The sequence below is a fragment of the Somniosus microcephalus genome, chromosome 5 (genome assembly GCF_052327205.1).
Source record: "Somniosus microcephalus isolate GS21.2 chromosome 5, FLI_Smic_1.0, whole genome shotgun sequence".
In the NCBI taxonomy this organism is placed as follows: Eukaryota; Metazoa; Chordata; class Chondrichthyes; order Squaliformes; family Somniosidae; genus Somniosus; species Somniosus microcephalus.
This window is the reverse complement of record NC_140991.1, coordinates 196,947,488-196,968,699: the sequence shown is the minus strand read 5'-3', so window position 1 is coordinate 196,968,699 and position 21,212 is coordinate 196,947,488. Positions and strand designations below refer to the sequence as shown.

At 43.1% G+C, this 21,212-nt stretch overlaps 1 protein-coding gene across 4 annotated transcripts in view; it reads right to left on the bottom strand.

Moving 5' to 3' along the window:
• LOC147117508 (retinoic acid receptor beta-like) overlaps nucleotides 1-21,212 on the bottom strand; it is a 334,754-nt gene that overhangs the window by 289,345 nt on the left and 24,197 nt on the right. For all 4 annotated transcript variants that reach the window (XM_085988527.1, XM_085988532.1, XM_085988528.1 and 1 more), the window contains exon 2: nucleotides 11,148-11,296. In XM_085988527.1, the coding sequence (XP_085844653.1) occupies nucleotides 11,148-11,296 (149 nt within the window). The remainder of the gene's footprint in view (nucleotides 1-11,147; nucleotides 11,297-21,212) is intronic.

Genomic DNA, 21,212 nt, shown 5'->3' with positions numbered 1-21,212 from the left:
CCGGATGTGACTAGTGCTGTTGTAATCAAATGCCTCTGCCAACTGTTTTCCTTGTTCGGCATGCCTAACTATATACATAGTGATAGGGGTTCTTCCTTTATGAGCGAAGAATTACGACAGTTTTTGCTATCGAAGGGGATTGCAACGAGTAGAACTACCAGCTATAACCCTCGTGGTAATGGGCAGGTCGAGAAAGAAAATGCGACAGTGTGGAAGGCTATCGTACTGTCACTGAAGTCACGAGGCCTGCCAACCTCTCGCTGGCAGGATGTCCTGCCAGACGTGCTGCATTCCATAAGGTCTCTTTTGTGTACAGCGACGAATGCCACCCCTCATGAAAGGATGTTTAGTTTTCCAAGAAAAGCTACTAATGGAGTATCGTTACCCACATGGTTGATGACCACGGGCCCTGTGTTGTTGCGCAGACATGTGAGAGGCCACAAGACTGATCCACTGGTGGAGGAAGTACAACTCCTCCATGCTAATCCCCAGTATGCGTATATTCAATATTCGGATGGGCGAGAGGATACGGTCTCTATTAAAGATCTTGCACCTGCTGGAGCTCGAAAAGAGTTCGACTCTGAGAGTAGAGTTTTCAATCGTGGTATTGGACCTTCAGAGACACAAACCCTCAGTGTGGAAAATACTGATGATTCTGGGAATTCGAATGAACTGGAGTTAGTACTCTGGGAGGAGCCTCAGCAAGAGTTACGTCATTCCCAGAGGATTATCAGACCTCCTGACAGACTGAATCTATAGCAGGGGGTGAATGTGATGAAATAACTCTGTCTCCTGATATTTGTACTTGTACTTGTAATGTCTGGAATGTTCCACCGGGGGGAACCACTAATGCTCCTCCCTGGCCCCGCCCCTCTTCTGGTATGTTCTACCAAGGCCTCGGTCGATGATGAACTCTGTTAACTCTGCCATGATTCTTACTTAATAAAAGGCTTCAGTCTTAAGCTTTAACTTCACGGATTCGGGCAGTTATTTGGCACATCAGGGAGAACCAGTGGATGTGGTGTATTTGGACTTTCAGAAGGCTTTCGATAAGGTCCCGCATAAGAGATTAGCGTGCAAAATTAAGGCACATGGGATTGGGGGCAAGGTATTGACTTGGATAGAGAACTGGTTGGCGGATAGAAGGCAAAGAGTTGGAATAAACGGGTCGTTTTCCGAGTGGCAGGCAGTGACTAGTGGGGTACCACAAGGATCGGTCCTAGGACCCCAGCTGTTCACAATATATATTAATGATCTGGACGAGGGAATTGGATGTAATATCTCCAAGTTTGCAGACGACACAAAGCTGGGTGGGAGGGTATGCTGTGAGGAGGATGTCATGAAACTCCAGTACGATTTGGACAGGTTGGGTGATTGGGCAGAAACATGGCAAATGCACTATAATGTGGATAAATGTGAGGTTATCCACTTTGGTGGCAAAAACAGGAAGGCAGACTATTATCTGAATGGCAATAGATTGGGAGAAGGGGAAGTGCAAAAAGACCTGGGTGTTCTTGTGCACCAGTCACTGAAGGTAAGCATGCAGGTGCAGCAGGCGGTTAAGAAGGCAAATGGTATGTTGGCCTTCGTAGCAAGAGGGTTCGAGTACAGGAACAAGGATGTCTTGCTGCAGTTGTACAGGGCCTTGGTGAGACCACACCTTGAGTATTGTGTGCAGTTTTGGTCACCTTATCTGAGGAAGGACGTTCTTGCCATGGAGGGAGTGCAGCGAAGATTCACCAGGCTGAAACCTGGGATGGCAGGAATGACGTATGAGGAGAGATTGTGTCGATTGGGCTTATACTCACTGGAGTTTAGAAGATTGAGAGGGGATCTCATCGAAACCTATAAAATTCTGTCAGGCCTGGACAGACTAGATGCAGGAAGGATGTTTCCAATGGCCGGGAAGTCCAGAACCAGGGGCCATAGTCTAAGGATAAGGGGTAAGCCATTTAGGACTGAAATGAGGAGGAATTTCTTCACCCAGAGAGTGGTGAACCTGTGGAATTCTCTGCCACAGAGGGCAGTGGAGGCCAGTTCATTAAATATATTCAAGAAGGAGTTGGATATATTTCTTAAGGCTAAAGGGATCAAGGGATATGGGGAGAAGGCAGGGACAGGTACTGAATTTGGATGATCAGCCATGATCTCATTGAATGGCGGAGCAGGCTCGAGGGGCCGAATGGCCTACTCCTGCTCCTATCTTCTATGTTTCTATGTTTCTATCTCAACAACCAGGTGCATCAGTCAAATTGTGTAATGTGATGAAATGTTGGTGTCCATCTGCATGAAACCAGATTGCACAATCACACAGGCATTTATTAAATGGTCTGAAGTTTCAAGTCAATTCCTTCTTTCTGTGTGTCATGGCTATGTGGTGAGGATGGTGAAGGGCCAGGACCAGGCCACTGTGGCTGGTGTTCCTTCTTGTAGTAATGGACCCTCCAGCTTTTGATTGAGCTCCAGAGGAAGAGAGGTGTTATGTCCTCCCGTGGGTCAGCGACAATGTACAGGTTGAATTCAAGATCCCTTGTCTTCGGGTTGTGGAATGCTTCCCTACTCCAGATGTCTCATTGTTCTCCTCCAAAACCATGATGGGGGTGTTAGAGTGGCTTCAAGGGTATAGATTGGAGGTACCATCTATGAAGATATGAAAGAATATTTTTTTAAGTGACTTTGGACTGTCTATGAACTTGAGATGTTTTTACAATAAGATGTGCCCAAAGGGAACTGAATCAACAATTAATTAATTACATCAAATAGTGCAGTAATCAATTATGGGCAATAAAAATGTTTTTTTTCTAAACAAACTGCAGATATCACTCACCAGAATTTCAAGAGTCAGATGGACTGATGCTGTCTCCATCACCCAGAATGTAGTGCAGTTTGGCAATTTTGGTTGCTGCTCATGCCAACCCTTTTTTTGAAGAATTCCACCTTCTTTGCTGTTAGTGACAGATGAACCATTTAAAACCAGGCCTGCCCAGTGGAAAGGAAGTCCTAGATGTCTACTGGTGTTGCAGTCCTGCAGACTGTTGAGCTTGGGAAGTGCTCCAAGCCAATTTCAGTGTGAGGTCATCACCAATCATTGTTGAAACAAAATACATACTGACAGAAGTAGGCAGAAAAGAACAAGAATATCAGAGATAACTGCAATTTTTTTAATTGTTTAATTTTCAAAAATAGGGCACTAGGGGTGAGGCTCCCTTAGTAAACTATTACATTTGTTAAAATGTCAACTGGTCTTTAACTAGCATTAGGTAAAACTTAGAGGTGGATAAGGATTGACTAAAAGAGAGGAAACAGGGAATACTAACTAGGGGAGTAATATCTCACTGGGGAAATGTACTCAATGGAGTATCCCATAGATCAGTGCGAGGGCTCCTTTTGCTCCTGATCTACATAAACCACCTGGATTCAAAATCACAAAGGAAATTTTGGTCAAATTTGCAGATACCCTGTAATACTAAACTGGGAATGAAGGAGATCAATATATTATGAATTAAGCAGCCAAGGACCTTTAAAGGGATCTAGATAGTAATTGCAAGTGGTCAGAATGATCGCAGATGAAATTCAATGCAGATTGGTGCAAGGTCTTGGACATTTGAATAAAAAATGGAGAACATACTTAATGGATGGTTTTGAACTAGCTCATGAGACTGAAAGTCTTCTCATCCTTGTTTTCAAATCCCTCCATGGCCTTGCCCCTCCCTATCTCTGTAACCTCCTCCAACCCTCCGAGATATGTGCACTCCTCCAATTCTGGCCGCTTGCGCATCCTCAATTTTAATCGCTCCACCATTGTCGGCCGTGCCTTCAGCTGCCGAGGCCCTAAGCTCTGGAATTACCTCCCTAAATCTCTCCGCCTCTCTTTCCTCCTTTAAGACGCTCCTTAAAACCTACCTCTTCTGCCCTAATATCTCCTATGCGGCTCAAACAAATTTTGTTTGATAACACTCCTGTGAAGCACCTTGGGATGTTTTGTTACGTTAAAGGTGCTATATAAATGCAAGTTGTTGTTGTTGAAAGAGATGTGGGTGTAGTTGTAGGTTAAATCTGACCATGTCTAGATATTGCAGAGCAGCAATTAACAAAACACAGAATGCTGGGCTATATTCCCAGATTGTAAGTCTAAAGCCATTATGCTGAAGTTGGATAGTACTCTGGTTATACTGCACCTTGAATATTGATTCAGTTCTGGTCATCGAGACACAAAGGAAACATCTGAGCCCTAGAAGTGGTGTAGAGAAGGGCCACAAGGACCATCCCTCGTGTTGAAGGACTAAGTTATGAGGAAAAGTTAGAAAAGCTTGAACTTTTCAGCCTTCAAATGAGATGACTGAAAGAGGACCTCAGAGGTATATAAGATAGTAAGTGGAGAAGAAAATTTTAATCCTGAGAATTATTTCAAATTAAAGCACGACTGCATACAATGGGACAATGGTACAAACTGATAAAAGGCAAATTCAGGATTGATGGCAGGAAGCACTTCTTCACGGAAAGAGTGATCAATACCTGGAATGGTCTTCTGCATAGGGGAGTAGAGGAAAAGCTCTGGAGTCATTCAAGAAGCAGTTAGGTGTTGTTATGATGGATTCTGTATGTTTTTTAAAGGAAGAATGAGCTAGATGGGCCAAAAGACTTCTCTCATTTGTACTTGTCTTTGTAAGCTTTGTGACCTGAGAAAAGGAAATCCAATCCCCACCAACAGGAAATCTGGGCAGAATTTTCCATAAGATTCGAAGTAAATTTGTTATTTTTATTATCTATAAATGAAACCTGAATACAGTAACGTTTAAACAAAGAATCAGACTTACCATTTAGATTCTGTGTCCAAATGCAAACTAATATGCTTTCACATTTTTCAGAAAATACTAATAGTGTATCCCTGACTTAGGTGAAACTTTCAAAATACTGAAAGCACTACCCTTACAGGTTAGTACAAAATTAAAAGTCGCTGCCACTTGTAAAGTCTGTGGGTTGTTTAGTTAATTAATACACAGACTACCAGAGTAACTTAAAACAGGACTTTACTATTCGAAGGTCAGGGCGAATCTGCCAAATAAATCCTGACACAGCACTTATATACCGGTGTGGTCACCGTCGGTATTACAGTATACAGAAGCCAACAAAGTAGTGCCACACCTAAAATAGTTCTCTTAAAGGTGAACGGTTACATACAATGGTTTTCTTAAAGGTAGACGGATACATACACTACAATCCTCCCTTTTTAGCTTACAACATACTTAGTCCCCCATTAAACATAACATATATTCAACTTCATGTAAAACAATTCACAGGTATAATCTATGCGGGAAACAGTTTACAGATTCAGTCTCTGCGGGAACAGTTCACAGATTCAGTCTCTGGTCTTGACTCAGTCCGAACAACATCTCTGTGGTGTAGCCGGTTCACATTGCTAGCGTGACTCATCCAATAGTCTTTCCCTTGAATTAACAGCTTGAACTTCCGTCCTGCTGAACCAGCAGTGCTGACTTTTACAAACAGCTGGACTGCCTTGGTAATTTTTCCTACTTGCCAACTGATTTGGCTCCCTTCGTAGGGCCCACGTACATGATCTGGTAGAAGTGATAATGATTTAGATGGTTATCACCTTCTGCTTCGTCTTTTTCTTTTCTGCTTCTTGGAGCCTCTCGGGGCTCCCTTATCAGCTGCCAGCTGTAGCGCCACCATCTCCCTATGTTCCTTAGACTTTAAGTGCTTCATCCTGATTTCTGCACTTTGGGAGTTTTCATCACAAGCTGGGCAGACCAAGTCCTCGTAATATTCCGTGTCACTCAACAGGTCATGGTAATATTCGGTGTCGTCCTGAGCTAGTCTAGCGAGAGGGCCTGCTACTTCTTCCTTACCCAACTGGACGTTAGCCGACTGTTGTTCCCTCCCTAGACACCTTTCCTGAAGAGACTTCTTCATGCGTTCATATTCATCCCGCTCTTCCTGGGTTTCCTGCAAATCCTTCACTAATGACCTCATTTGTGATTTCAATACTTCCCCTTCCATCGGGGATTGATTGATCGGGCTATTCAATCCTTCTACTGGAGCAGCTGTTTCAACATTCTGTTGTTCACATAGACGTGATTCAGCGTACTTTTGGCATCCCAGTAAAATCTGTGTTGCAACCTCAGCTATTTCCATAACTTTTGAGAGCTCCGAACTCCTTCCCTTTGAAGATTGAAGCTCGTGTTCAGATTGTTCCCATTGCAGAGTCTTGTCCCTCAGCATATGAAGGAGTTGGCTGACCGTTAACTCTTCCACGGGAACACTGTGGATCAGAGTCTTCTCCATTTCATCCACCTTTTCCTCCAATGCTTTCACCTTCTTTTCCTCTTGTACTTTGGCTTTCAGCGCTCGGAGAAGTTGCGCCTTGATGCTCTCTAGCTCATGTTCAGGGGCCATTCTTACAGTCTCTGTGTTTCTTACAGTTTCCTTTTCTTCCACTGAAAGGATTCCCAGTTGAATCTGTTCTTCAAGTTGTTGAACCTCGGTCATTGCCGCCTCATATTTGTCTTGGGTTTCCTTCAATATTTTTATGAGTTCTTGGACATCTTGTCTTTCATGTTCTGCCATGTCTTTCACTTCTAATTTCTCATCTATGGATGGAACTTCTACCGATGAGTCTGTCTTGGCCTTGAGCTCATCAAGAATTTCCTGCAGCCTTTGGACTTCTTGCTCATGTTCAACCTTTAGTTGCTCATATGCTTCTACTGAAACTAGCTTTTCGGAGGTTGCCGAGTTAATCCCCTCCAGGATTGTAGCCTGGGCCTGTTCATACTGTTCCTTCAACTTCTCAAACTCTGCTTGTAAGGAGTCGTAGAGAAGAACGGGAATAAAATCCTGGCTTCCTGAAGATTCCTCTTCATTTGCTCCTTCCTGCAAATATTCTAACTCCTGAACAGCATAAGGGAGATGTGATCGGTAATTGGTCACAATGGCTCTATGGTCGCTCTCTGCTTGAGCTAGCTGCTTCTGTTGTCTTTCCAGATTCTCCCATTCGGTGTCATAGAACTTTTTCATTGTTTTCATCTCTTGTTCGAGACGGTAACTCACTTGTTCTACTTGCTGTCGTAATTTGAAATAAAGTTGAGTCCGAGCTCGGTGTTCGTCAGTCATGGATATGTCCGTAAACTGGACAGACTCAGAATTCTCTGTCAAACTATGTTGTCGTTGTTCGGTGGAGTTCTGTTCTGAAACTTTGTTCTTCTCTGGAGCATAAGCCTTTATGCATGCCTTCGTTCTTCCAACCTTAGTCGGCAAGTCCATTTTAGCCTTGTCTTTCATATTTGGGTTGGTCTTATCGTCATCCGTTTCAGAATCTGAGCTGATTGTCTGCACCGAGTCCTCACTCGTTATGGCTTTTAGATAGTGCCATTCCATGTCTATTTTCTTGATCCACTCCCGTCCCAGAAGTGGTGGTCCTCCCTCAGGTAGTACGTATAAGTTCATTCTTGGGTGTTCTTTACCCCCATCTCTCACCTTGACTCTTATCTTCCCCATGGGGTATACGTTATGCCCCGTGTATGTCTGCAATACGAACTTGGTATCTCTTAAGGGTATATGTGAGAATAGCCGGTGGTAATCCCTTCGATTTATGACTGATAGAGCTGATCCAGTGTCCAACTCCATTTTCACTTGGACTCCAGCTATTTTTAGCATGACCCAGATAGTTTGTAGGTCAGCTTCCTTACTCACATTGTGAATTCTCAGACTGCCCAGCTCCTGGCCGTTTGGGTCTGAGTCCGAATTCTGTTCGTCTGAACTCTTCTCAGCCACCTTGTGTACCTTGTTGTACTTTTCCTGTGATGGCTTCCTTTGGTTGTTGGTCTTCTTCCCTGACCGGCATACCTTAGCTATGTGACCCAGTTTGCCACATTTCCTACATTCCTGGTTCTTAAACCAGCATTGGTTCTGGTCGTGTGTTGTCTTCCCACAACGATAGCATTTTGTTGTACTCGAGGTAATTTGATCCACACTGAGTGCCGCTGCCTTTAGCTGCATTTCCGCAGTTCCCTTCGCTGCGGCTTCGTGCGATGCTGCAATAAGGACAGCCCTGTCAAGTGTAAGGTCGTTCTCTTCGAGTAGTCGCTTTTGCGTTCCTTCCTTTGACAACCCGCACACGAACTTGTCTCGCAATGCCTCTGTCAGATTCCCTCCAAACTGGCAGTGTTTCGCTAGTCTACGCAGTTCGACCAAGTATTCTGCGTTGCTTTCGTCTTTCCTTTGCGTTCTCGCATAGAATTTGAATCGTTCCGCCAACATCAACGGTGTGGGGTTCAAGTGATCCTTCAGAACAGTCACAATATCATCGAAAGTCTGATCCGCCGGTTTAGCTGGTGCTAGTAGATGCTTCAAGAGCCCGTATGTCTTCGCGCCCATCGAGTTTAGCAAGGTTATAGCTTTGTCATCTTCTATTTTATTGGCCTCACAATAGATCTCAATGCGTTCCACATACGTAGCCCAGTCTTCTACCTCGGAATTAAAATCGTTGATGTTACCACGCTTAGGCATCTTCCTCTCTTCCTGATAACACCACGAATTATTTCTTTAAATTTTCTTTTCTTTTTTTCCAAGATGGCGGTTCCCGCGAAAATGGCGGTTCCCGCGAAAATGGCGGTTTCCCGCGCTTATCTTCTCTCCCCGCCCACTTCAATGGCGGTTCCCCGCTTCTGTCTTCTTCTCCGCCTAATGGCGGCTTCCCGCGTTTCTTCCCCTGGCGGGAGGGGTACACTTTCCCCACGGGCGACGGCCGCTGGCTTTCAGGTTCACAGCCTGCGCGTCGGCTTCAGTGCTTTCCCTTTTCTCGGCAGGGCAACCGGCGCTGGGTACACCCCGTTGACGGCGAACAGTTTCAGCCGCTGGGTTGGCTCTCGCTCAGTTCCCCTTGCTCGGGCTCTGTCTCTCTCCCGCTCGCTCGGCTCTACCGGCGCTGGGTACACCCCGTTGACGGCGAACAGTTTCAGCCGCTGGACTGGCTCTCGCTCAGTCTCCCTTGGTCGACTCTGCCTCTCCCGCTCGCTCGGCTCCCAATCGCGCCTCCCAGCCCTCTCGCAGTCCGGTGCTTCCCTCCCCGGCTGCGGCTGAGTTTTTATATCTTCCCGCGCCTACGCTCCCGGTCGCAGCGCTTCGTGGCTTCGGTCGCTGCCCGGCCTTTTTCGCCGGTCGCGGTCTAGCTGTCTCACGACGCCGTTGCGTCCCCAGCCTGTCTGTACCGCGGCTTCCTTGCTCCACGCTGCCCCAGTCTCAGCACCTCTGGGCCCGACTTCTGTCCGGCTCCTTTCCCCCTCGACCGTGGTCGAGTGCACCACCCTTATCCTCCGGTTATTCTTTTTACTTTTCCCTTACTCACAGTCACCGTGGCCGGCTTGCTTCTCGTGCTGATCGGCTCACTCCTCACCGTGGCAGAAGGGACAGTCAGTGCCTGTTGCTGATGGAAGTCTTTGTCTCTGAATTCTTCCTCCTTTCCAGCTCTGCAGACTCGAGTTTTCTCCCAGCAGAATGACGAGGGCGGTTGCCTCTTCTCGACGCTCGTTAACTGCTTCGGAAGTATTGTTGCTGCAGGGAACGATCGGACTCGTCGCCACTGTAAAGTCTGTGGGTTGTTTAGTTAATTAATACACAGACTACCAGAGTAACTTAAAACAGGACTTTACTATTCGAAGGTCAGGGCGAATCTGCCAAATAAATCCTGACACAGCACTTATATACCGGTGTGGTCACCGTCGGTATTACAGTATACAGAAGCCAACAAAGTAGTGCCACACCTAAAATAGTTCTCTTAAAGGTGAACGGTTACATACAATGGTTTTCTTAAAGGTAGACGGATACATACACTACACCACTCTGGAATTGGCTGTCACCCACTCCAATGCACTGAATGGAATGGTTATCAGATATCTCAAAATGGCTAACTAGCCTGTCGACACAAATCTAAGGGGTAATTGAGCAATCCTGCACAAATGGTCTGTTTCTGTACTATAACATTCTATGATTCTTTAACAATAAGCATCCAAAAATAGCCCAAAAAACAATAATTAATTCAAACTAAATGTGCAACTCCCGTTACTTGACACTAATGGACTGCAACTACTAGATCACAGAGGAGCAAATCACGTCCACTACACACCTTCTACCCTCCCTTTAAGCATTTTTTAGTTTAGTGTATTGGGCGAGGAACTAAAAGGTAGCCATTAGAGATTGGCAAGAACAGATGTGATAGAGAGGTGGGGCTTAATGAGGACAGGGTACGGGCAGTAAGGTTTTGGGTGAGCTGAAATTTATATGGAGTTTGAAAGGACAGTAAGAAGAGCTTTGTAAAAGTTGAGCCTGAGGGTGACAAAGGCATAGACAAGGGTTTGAGTGGTGGTAGGGGTGAAGTAAGGATGAAGGTGGGCAGTGTTGCAGAGATGGTCTTGGTGATGGATAGGATACATGAATTAAAGTTCAACTCAGTGTCAAAAAGAACACCAAGGTTGCACATTGTTGGGTTCAGCTTGAGCAGGCAGGAGGGAGGGAATGGAATTGGAGGCTAGGGTCCAGAGTTTTTGGCAAGAGCTGAATTGGATGATTTTGTTCTTGCAGATGTTAAGTTTGAAAAAGTACTGGCTCATCCAGGAGGTCCATCAGACAAGCAGTTGGAGAGCACAGTGGCAGTTGTGGGTGGTGGTGGAAAGTGACCCTTTCAAAGGATGATATCACCGAGCGTAGCATGTAGAGGAAGAGTAAGGGGGAATCCTGGTGCACTCCTGAGGTAAACCTGAGGGGACAGGAGATGTGCTGGCTGTGTTCAGACAGTTGCAGAAGGTGGGTGGGGTAGCAGTGTCCACCACAGTGGCTGTTCCTTTTTCCCCTTCTCTGGTGGTTTCATAAGTAACTGGTACCAGTCAGCTCTGGATCTGACCATAAATAAGAAATAAATATCTCTATACAGGTGCTAGTGCTCGAGGGCCTCAAGTGCTGGGGTCCTGCAGTACTGCCAGCCTCTATCTGCAGCAACAGCCTGTAATATGTGTGCTTGGAAAGCCTACATGTTGTCACACTGATAGCTTCAATTCCACAGACCACAAACAGACAGTTTATGAAAAACCTTGATCAACAAAAGGAATTCTCTTCACAGCATCAGGCACCCCTACCTTGCATCCTTCACAGGCACTGACTCCATAGTGATAGCCTGATGACTTGTCCTGACAGACAAAGCAAGGTTTGTATACCCGGGGGGGTGGAATTGGGGACGGTGGACTTGGTACAATCTCTTCAGAACTGGTGCTCTGTGTTTCAATTGCTGAAAAATAAAACAAAATATATGGATACATATTTAAAAAAAATAAGATTTATGTTGCTAGATAGAGAAAATACTGCAGTAAATCAGATATATAAACTACCTTTCGTAAGATCCCTCCCCCACTGATGTGCTAATAACCCCACAGTAATAGTGGGAGGAATAGGGTTACCACCATAGCAGGAGAAAGTAGAAAAATACTATTCCAACTACAATGGATAGCTACTTAATCCAAGGTGCCACTATCCCTCAGACCACAGCCAATAAACTACTACTTCAACATGCCATCCATGTGTGGACAAATTTACCACCAATATTTGGTCCTATGAAGGCAGTGAACACAGTGCACAATGAAAACTTGATATGAAAATACATGTAAAGGGGGTTGGTTGGTACCCTTTTCTTTCTCTGGAATGTGTTTCATTGGAAAAGAATGAAAATATTTGTCAAAAAGATGTAAAAGTCTTAGACATGAATAATAATGACAATTCCGCCTACAATTGCTAGATCTAAAAATGCTACTTAATCAATTTTCTGCATTTGAAGGGTTCAGATGTGATGGATCAACTGGCTTCCTTCTGGGCTTTGAATTCCATGAATCTATGTGGTTGATAATGTGAGTCTAGTCACATAGTGCTGGGGCTGCTGCTTCAGAGGTGCTGTGTGCCCCTGAAGGAGCTAACTTAACTACACATAATGTCAGGTCAGCTCATTATAATATTGAAATGTTGCTCCTAACATGTAACGCATGACACTCTGGAAGTGCACAGAGTTCGCAGGAGCAGGAGGTAGGCTGGGTAGCTGCAATAGTGTCAGAGCCATCCAGCAAAATAAATTAAATCGTTGAATAGGTTCTCCCCTTCAGTGTCCTACTCAGGCACTTCAATTAGCTTTATGGGAAACCACCCTAATTTGAAAAGGTTTTTGGGCCTGAATGAGCCCTAACTCCCAGTGCACTATGCTGTAGCTGCACCATGCTCTATGGCTGCAATGGGGCTTGCTATTAGCCTCGGGTACAGAGCAAGTCTCAGGCCTCCAGACATGGGAACCATCGCATTATTGCTATTGGTAGCTCAGCCTTGGGCACACACTCCAAACATTGCTGGGTTTTTTTTTATTAAAAGGCTTTGCTAAACCAGGAACTGATTGGCTCAGGGAGGTTGCACACAGCCCATTCATCTTTACCACCTATGTTTTAAATCCAACTCAGATAGATATGACGTAAGATAGTAGGAGCCCTCTGTGAATGAGTTTGCGATAGCTCAACATATTTCCCAGCAAGCAGATGTCCACAGCACACAACTGCTCACAATTCATTTCAACATAAATTGGCAGTATCAATCATAATAATGGCTGGTGTGGGAAATTCAGACGTTCGCACTGATGCAGTAGAAGGTTGGTTTTAAAGGACATTGTTGAGGCAAAGTATAGGAATCTTTACTCAGCTCTGGTGTGCCAGCCTGGGAGTGCTTGATTTTCTGTACTGGGTACCAAAATAAAATAATGTTCCATTGCCCAATGCTGTTATCTTTCACTATGACTAACATAATTTTTTTTCAATTCAAATGCGGTATCACAGATACAATAAAGAACGCCATTTTTAAAAATTAATTCATAGGATGTGGACATTGCCTGTTCCTAATTGCCCTTGAGAAGGTGGTGATGACCGCCTTCTTGAATACAACGGAGTGGCTTGCTAGACCATTTCAGAGGGGTTAAGAGTCAACCACATTGCTGTGGGTCTGGAGTCACATATAGGCCAGACCGGGTAAGGGCGACAGATTTCCTTCCCCAAAGGACATTAGTGAAGCAGAGTTTTTTTTTTAATGACACTCCAGTAGTTTCATGGTCACCATTACTGATACTAGCTTTTTATTCCAGATTTTTTATTTAATTAACTGAATTAAAATTCCCCAGCTGCCATGGTGGGTATAGAACTCATGTCGCCGGATCATTAGTTCAAGCCTCTAGGTTACTAGTCCAGTAAACGACTATGCTACCATGCCCCTGTTACTAATACTGTACAAACAAGTACAGATGATTACATCAAATCATTTTTTCATATGCAGCAACTTAGAACACATTTTAGAAATGATCTGTAATTTACACAGTAATACAGACGTCCCCTTTAAACAGTACTTCCTGAGTATAAACACTTTTACTTTCATTTAAAAATTACTGTCCTCTAGAAAATATAATTTCAAAGAAATGGGTGCTGAGGAATAGATTACAAGGAAAATCCTGGGTATACAATGGATTTGATAGATTTGGAATTTGGTGGTAATGTAGTTTTACTGGCACCAAACGAAGAGAACTTACAGGAGCCCACTGGTAATTTAGACCACATTTCAAAGTCTATTGGATTGTACATCAAAGGAACGACAGAAACCATGAAATGTGGTGTACGACCTAATCTCATTGCTAAATTCAATGGTCAGTCGTTCAGTACTCAATCTGGATTTATCCAGCTAGGCCAGCATGGTTACAAAAGATGGGAAGGGGATGGATTTTCCTGAAGTTTTCGTTGAGCTTGATTGCAACAATACAGGAGAGTAAAAGATGGAAAAAATCAATAGTAAGAATGAGAGGGGAAGTTGAAATAGTGGAGCCAGAGGAAGGTCAGGATGTGCTTCCAGAAAAAACTGAGCGATTCGGCAACACAATCAGTTAATCTGTGTTTGGTTTGATCACAGAAGGTGGGAGATGCAAAGTGTGGAATTAAAAACTTGTATAAACAAATAAACAACAGCTACAAAGGTTTAAATAGGATATTATTAAGTAACATATTGGTGAAAAACATATTGATGATATGAAAACATATAACTGGATAGCAATAGGCATATTAATGCACAGTATTGAAATATTTCCATGAGGCACACTAAATAAACAAACACAAACATGGGAAACATTCTTGCAGAACTAACTTTGTCAAATTCTAATAATCACTAGGAATAACTACATTAATACTGTAAAGATGACAAAACAAACATTAACACAGATCCAAAATAGATTAAAAATTATTTTTCAAAGGAGCATTTAATCTGAATAAAGTGTATTTTGGCAAAGTTTTCCTCCCAACACCCCCACCCATCACACACACATACAAGGTGCCTCAGTACTGCTTTCACCACCAAAACCTGGGCTCAAATCCAGCCCAGACAGATGGGATGAAAGTCTTCTCCCTGCTGACTGAAGAATCCGATGCGATATGTGCATTCACTCAGTTTTTGGTGGGTGTGGATCCATAGCACAAAACTATCTACAAACTGGCACTATTTTCTTATTCTCAGAGAGGTGTGAGAACTGTAAAATTTGCACTAGTATAAGAGAGTGTGCTTTTCAGAGATCGAGATTAATGTGACCAGCATGATCTAATTAAATGGTGGAACAGGCTTGTCTATTCCTGTTCCTATGTTGCCATATTCCTTATTGTGTTCACTTGGCTAGCATAAGCGTAATATGACAAACAAAACTACTTCAATTGTGCCACCAGGTTATATTGGCTTCACATAGGGCTGCTGAGGTCTCCTTGTTTATGTTTGCATACATGTAGTGGTACATTATACTATTTAGTATCTATGTACAGCTCTGAGAGTTTGAATTTGTGCTGGGAAGTATACACAGGGTAGGTTTAATGCAGTCATGCTGTCACAAGGGACACTATATTTGGTGTGCTTGTTGACTTTAGCTCTTACACTGGAGCTAAGAGAGCACTTCTCTGGCAATAAGCCTCCTTGAGCACTCCAATTTAGCTGCTCTTGACTACAATTTTCATACCAACTTTATACAACTTTGGGTGTTAATTTGGCACAAAAGCTGTAGTAGAATATAGGCATAAAGGCATAGTACAGTGGCATAGTAGACAGAGCTTCACTCTGGATCTGGTCATGTTGCTCCCTGACCTGGGTATCATTGTTGCTAACAAGGGGCAAGGTGAGAAGTGGTCCACGTAGCACGGACATCCTTCACTTCGATGAGTAATTCATCTCCATAAAACCATTAAAACGAATACAACTATTGTCCTGGTGTTCCTGTACTATGCAGATCACAGCACAATTTGTAGAAAAGCAATATATTATCACTTAGTCATGTTAACATATTACAGTAAAATTGCTATATGCAAGTTCTTTCTTTATATTACAATAGTCAGTAAATCTCCAAACTAGGTTTTTTTACTCCTGGCGCTGCGGACTACATTAACTTAAAAATATGCCTATTCCTGCAAAAATGCACTGCCTGAAAGGATGGTGGAGGCAGATTCAATAGTGACTTTCAAAAGGGAATTGGGTATATACACTTGAAAAGGAAAAAATTGCAGGGCTATGGGAAACAGCAGGGGAGTGGGACTAATTAGATCTCTTCAAAGAGATGATGGGCCAAATGTCCTCTTTCTGTGCTATATGAGTCTATCATTCTATTACACCATTATGAATAAAATACAGGTCTCTGTTTTTGAAACAACTACACCTTTTAATGTTTGAAATATTCAGAAACATTTATAGATTTTTAATATATGAGTAAAAAGCCATGCCTTTTTCAAGAGTTGGAAATTATTTCCATTGCTCATTAAAATCCCAAAATAATGCAGTGTAGGAACATACAGTTTCAAACCTACATACACATATTTGAGCAAAGTGACTGTAGTGTGTTCCTTCCAAGAAGTAAAATAATAATCCAACTGGAGTTCCTCTCAAACACATCTGGGAAGTATTAAAACAAAATTTACAGCTCACAATCTACCCTCAATGGTGTCAATGCAAAAATCAACTGTCAGCAACTCCCAGACTAAACTTCAGCATTCAAACCATTAAGGATGGATTTTGATGCAGTCTTAAAAAACATTACTGAAAAAAAAGGTAATAAAAATTCACACAAAGGGGGTAATTTTGAACTTTTATGTCACAGGGCATTAAAGGCAGCACCTCAGGTTAATAAGGTTGTAAAAAAGCTAATGGAATTGTAGACTTTATCACAAGAGATACAGAATATAAAAACCACCAGTTAATGATGGGCTTATATAAATCTTAATAAGACCTTAGTTAGAGTATTGTGTACAGTATTGCGCTCCACACTACAGGAGGGATATTGAGGCTTTATAGTGGGTATAACTCAGATTTGCTGGGATGCTGTCTGGTATGAATAATACAAATATTTGTTTTTTGTTAAAACAAAGCAGGTTATGGGGCAATATGATAGAAGCGTTTAAAATTATGAAAGGATGGAACAGGGTAGACAGAAGCAGACTGTTTCCAGCAGTTTGAGCAGTCAAGAGCCAGGGGCCATAGATCAGCACTGGCATTGGACTTGTGGGGGCATGGCATGCCTAAGAGTCTAAGGCATGGGCCTTCCGGTCCCCCTCCCACCTGCACTTTGGATGACTTCTACTGCTACTACTTAGCCTAGTGAGACCCCGCCATGGTCTGGGACTCCAGGTAATTTCCCTGGTTGCTTGCCCCTTGTGCTATACAAGATTAAATATAAGAAATTTACAACAGAGGGAAGAAGAAACTTCTTTACACAGAGAGTTGTGCAACTGTGGAATTCATTTCCTGGATTAGTGGTTGAGGCAGAAACCATGTCAACATTCAAGATTAGATTGGAGAGGTGCATGAAGGAAAAGGAGATGAACGGATATAGGCGGTTAAATGTGATTAGGACTATTTGCTGGCGTGAAGGGTAAATGCTGACACAGATTGTTTGGGCCAAATGGCCTGTTTCCATGTTTTAACTACCATATATGTATTTATATGTAAAAGTACTGCATAGAACCATTTGGCATAGTTTCAGAAAATGTGGCCAAAAAGTTTATATGCTTGCATGCAATTTCTCAAACAAAACAGGTTTCTGAATAAGAAGAAAACTAACACAAAAGGTGCCTTTACGTTTCTGAACAAGAAGGGAAGGGCCAGTTTATCCAATTGTTTGTTTGTAAAGCTCCTTTTGCACTTCAATTATATAAATGAATTTAAAAAATTCAATTCATTCCTCTTTTAAAAGCAGTATTCTTTTGACACTAAGTAATTCTGACAATGTGCAGTATCAACATGCAATGTGTTCAATTAAACACACCTGAATGCACTTCACATTCAGATCAAATAAAACAATAGGTCGATGAACAAACTACTACCTGCACACAATTTCCTTGAAAGGTCAGATATCTTACTGGAGGAAGAGATTTTGTAACAGTAAAATATCCTGTCAAATAACAGATAATTGTAGTTGACAACCTTATGGTAAACATTACTTCTTCCTTAAATAAAAACAGAAAATGTTGGATATACTCAGCAGGTCAGGCAGCATCTGTGGAGAGAGAAACGGAGTTAACGTTTCAGGTCGATGATCTGCATCAAAACTACTTCTTCCTTCACTTCTTTCCCCTATTCTTTTGAAGAAAGTAACTCTTTCTGGGATATGGTTCAACAAGTATCAGTTATCTGGTAACTCACCTAAGTGGCCATACTTCAAGTGTGAGCCAAGACACAGCCTAATCCAATGTGGTTGTCAGTCGATATCCATATGCACAGTTTCAACAGTGGTTACTGGATAGTGATCAGGGGCTGGAACTTGCTATCTTATGGGTGCTGAGACCAAGTGGAGTTCCCCAACACCTAGATAAGATGCTGGAGGGCTGCGGGTGTCCATGGAACCGCACCCCAGCAAAAGCCAGCACTTTCAGGAGAGGACTGAAAAGGGGAGAAAACTGAAAAAAAAGGAGAAAACTGTGTAATCTCCAGAAAAGAAAGAAGTTGTAAAGCAAAAGGCATTTCCTGTACAGCCCCAGGGGGAGTTTTGAGTACTAAGCTGCAAACCCCATGTGGAATGGAACAATTTTGTTTAATTAGGGTATATAGCAAAGTGTTGCATTTGGTCAAAACATTCTGTTATTCCTCATTTTTGTTGGCACAGAAAGGAGTCAGACAGGATTTTTTTATGAATTCACTGTTGGAGCAAAAGACACGCAGTTCGCATACATTAGGCAGTATGTCAAAGGAAACGCTAAAGTTCAACTAAAGTACAAGTAATTAGGAACAGATTTGCTACATACCTCAGTGTATATTCAATACTGCATTTATTTATAAGACACCTACAGTTGGGAAACAAAAGCAGCCCTATTTTTAATTCTAGACCACAGAATCAGGACAGGAATGCTTTTTATCAATCCAAGAAGAAAAAAAGAACTTTAGCAGTTCTCAGTTTTAATTTGAATTTATCTTGTGCTAATACCATGCCTCAGGTTTATTTTTCACTCCAAGACTCACTAACTAGCAATTTATGGCCACTTTCAAGAACCCTCTAAATTTACTCCTCCAGAATTACTAGTTTAAAAGTGTTCTACAGATCAGAATACTCTCCTTGTGGAATTTATTCTGTTTAGTATTTTGTGGACAGACTTTCTTTTCATAAAAGTCTCGGCTAATGTATCAGAAATGAAACTGATGGTACATAGTAATATTTTTTGGAAGACTTCCACCCTCTCGCTGATCTCGGAATGTTCTCCTTAGTTTCTTTAAAACTGAATTTCAGATCAGTAGCTACAGTGCAATGCTACAATGTTTAACTCGCCAAGTATTGGAGTATTGTGTCCAATTCTGGGCACTGCACCTTAGGAAGGGTGTGAAGGCCTTAGAGAGGGTGCAGAAAGGATTTACAAGAATTGGTCCAAGGATGAGGGACTTCAGTTACATGAATAGACTGGAGAAGCTGGGGTTGTTCTGTTGCCTGGGCCCCAAGCTCTGGAATTCCCTGCCTAAACTTCTCCACCTCACTACCTCTCTTTCCTCCTTTAAGACAGGCCTTAAAACCTACCTCTTTGACCAAACTTTTGGTCACCTGCCCTAATTTATCCTTAAGTGGCTCGGTGTCAAATTTCTCATCTTACAATACTCCTGTGCAGCGCCTTGGGACGTTTTACTACGTTAAAGGCGCTATATAAATATAAGTTGTTGTTCTTCTTCTTAGAGCAGAGAAGGTTGCGGGGAAATTTGATAGAGGTGTTCGAGACCTCTAGACAGAGTAGATAGAGAGAAACTATTCCCACTGGCAGAAGGGTCGAGAACCAGAGGGCAAAGATTTAAGGTGATTGGCAGAGAACCAAAGGCGACATGAGGAAAAACATTTTTACGCAGCAAGTGGTTAGGATCTGGAATGCACTGCCTGAAAGGGTGGTGGAGACAGATTCAATTGTGGCTTTCAAAAGGGAATTGGATAAGTACCTGAAGGAAAAAAATTTGCAGGGCTACGGGGAAAGGGCGGGGGAGTGAAACTAGCTGAAGAGCTCTCAGGCAGAGAGCTGGCACAGGCGCGATGGGCTGAATGGCCTCCTTCTGTGCTGTAACCATTCTATGATTCTATTAATAAGAGGACTACATTTAAATCATAAATTGGGTATAGCTACAAAATGGGCAGTGTTAAGACCAAACGATGTTAAGCTGCGCCACGTGAAAATGGTCTAGGTAGTACGCAAAATTCATGCTCACTCTTAATCAATATGATTATAGTCATGATTTCAGTGCTAAAACTGCTGTTCATCGGCTTAATGCTCAACAGGTGCACCAATATCAGGGCCATTCTAATTCACAGTCTTGTTTGCCACAGGCTTTTTTCCACTACTTAAAGGGGAGGTGCATTAATGCTGCAGCACCTCATTGACAGAGTGGTTGGGTTTGCAGCTGCCCCAACAACCAGTAGAAGGTGAAGAAAAGGAAGACTTCTGTACAAATGGTGATGGCAGATCGTCGCCCCAGGAAGAGAGCCTGGAGTTCTCAGATGAAGCTCTAGAGGCACTGGTATTCGCAGTGGAGAGGAGGCGGGTGGTCCTATACCAGCAAACTGGCAGGAAGCCCTTGCCCTATACATCCAGAACAATGTGGCAGGAGATTGCGGGCCATGTGATGGCCAGCGCTGTGGTCCCCAGGACCGCCAACCAGTGCAAGAAGAAGTTTAATGATCTCACACGAGTGGCCAAGGTGAGTGAAGGCTTCAGCAAATGCCACATACCACCATCTGCGCCACAAGCCTCACACACTGCTCAATGCACCACACCCCCAGCACTCACCTACCACCAATCTCTACCTTTCACCACTCACACCTCACAATCAGAGCTTCACTTCACCCTGATAATCTACATCCTAGGGTACTTAAGGAAGTGGCCCTAGAAATAGTAGATGCATTGCTGGTCATCTTCCAAAATTCTATAGACTCTGGAACAGTCCCCATGGGTTGGAGGGTAGCTAATGTAACCCCACTATTTAAAAAAGGTTGTAGAGAGAAAACGGGGAATTTTAACTGGAAAGCCTGACATCGGTAGTGGGGAAAATGCTAGAGTCCATTATAAAAGATGTAATAGCAGAGCACTTGGAAAACAGTGACAGGATCGGACAAAGTCAACATGGATTTACTAAAGGTAAATCATGCTTGACTAATCTACTGGAATTTTTTGAGGATGTAACTGGTAGAATAGATAAGGGAGAACCAGTGGATGTGGTGTATTGGGACTTTCAGAAGGCTATCGATAAGGTCCCGCATAAGAGATTAGCGTGTAAAGTTACAGCACATTGGATTGGGGGTAAGGTACCAACTTGGATAGAGAACTGGTTGGCAGACAGGAAGCAAAGAGTTGGAATAAACGGGTCTTTTTCCGAGTGGCAGGCAGTGACTAGTGGGGTACCGCAGGGATCGGTGCTAGGACCCCAGCTATTCACAATATATATTTTAATGATGATCTAGACGAGGGAACTAGATGTAGTATCTCCAGGTTTGCAGATGACACAAAGCTGGGTTGGCGTGTGTGCTGTGAGGAGGATGCAGAGAAACTCCAGTATGATTTGGGCAGGTTGGGTGATTGGGCAGATGCATGGCAGATGCAGTATAATGTGGATAAATGCGAGGTTATCCACTTTGGTGGCAAAAACAGGAAGAC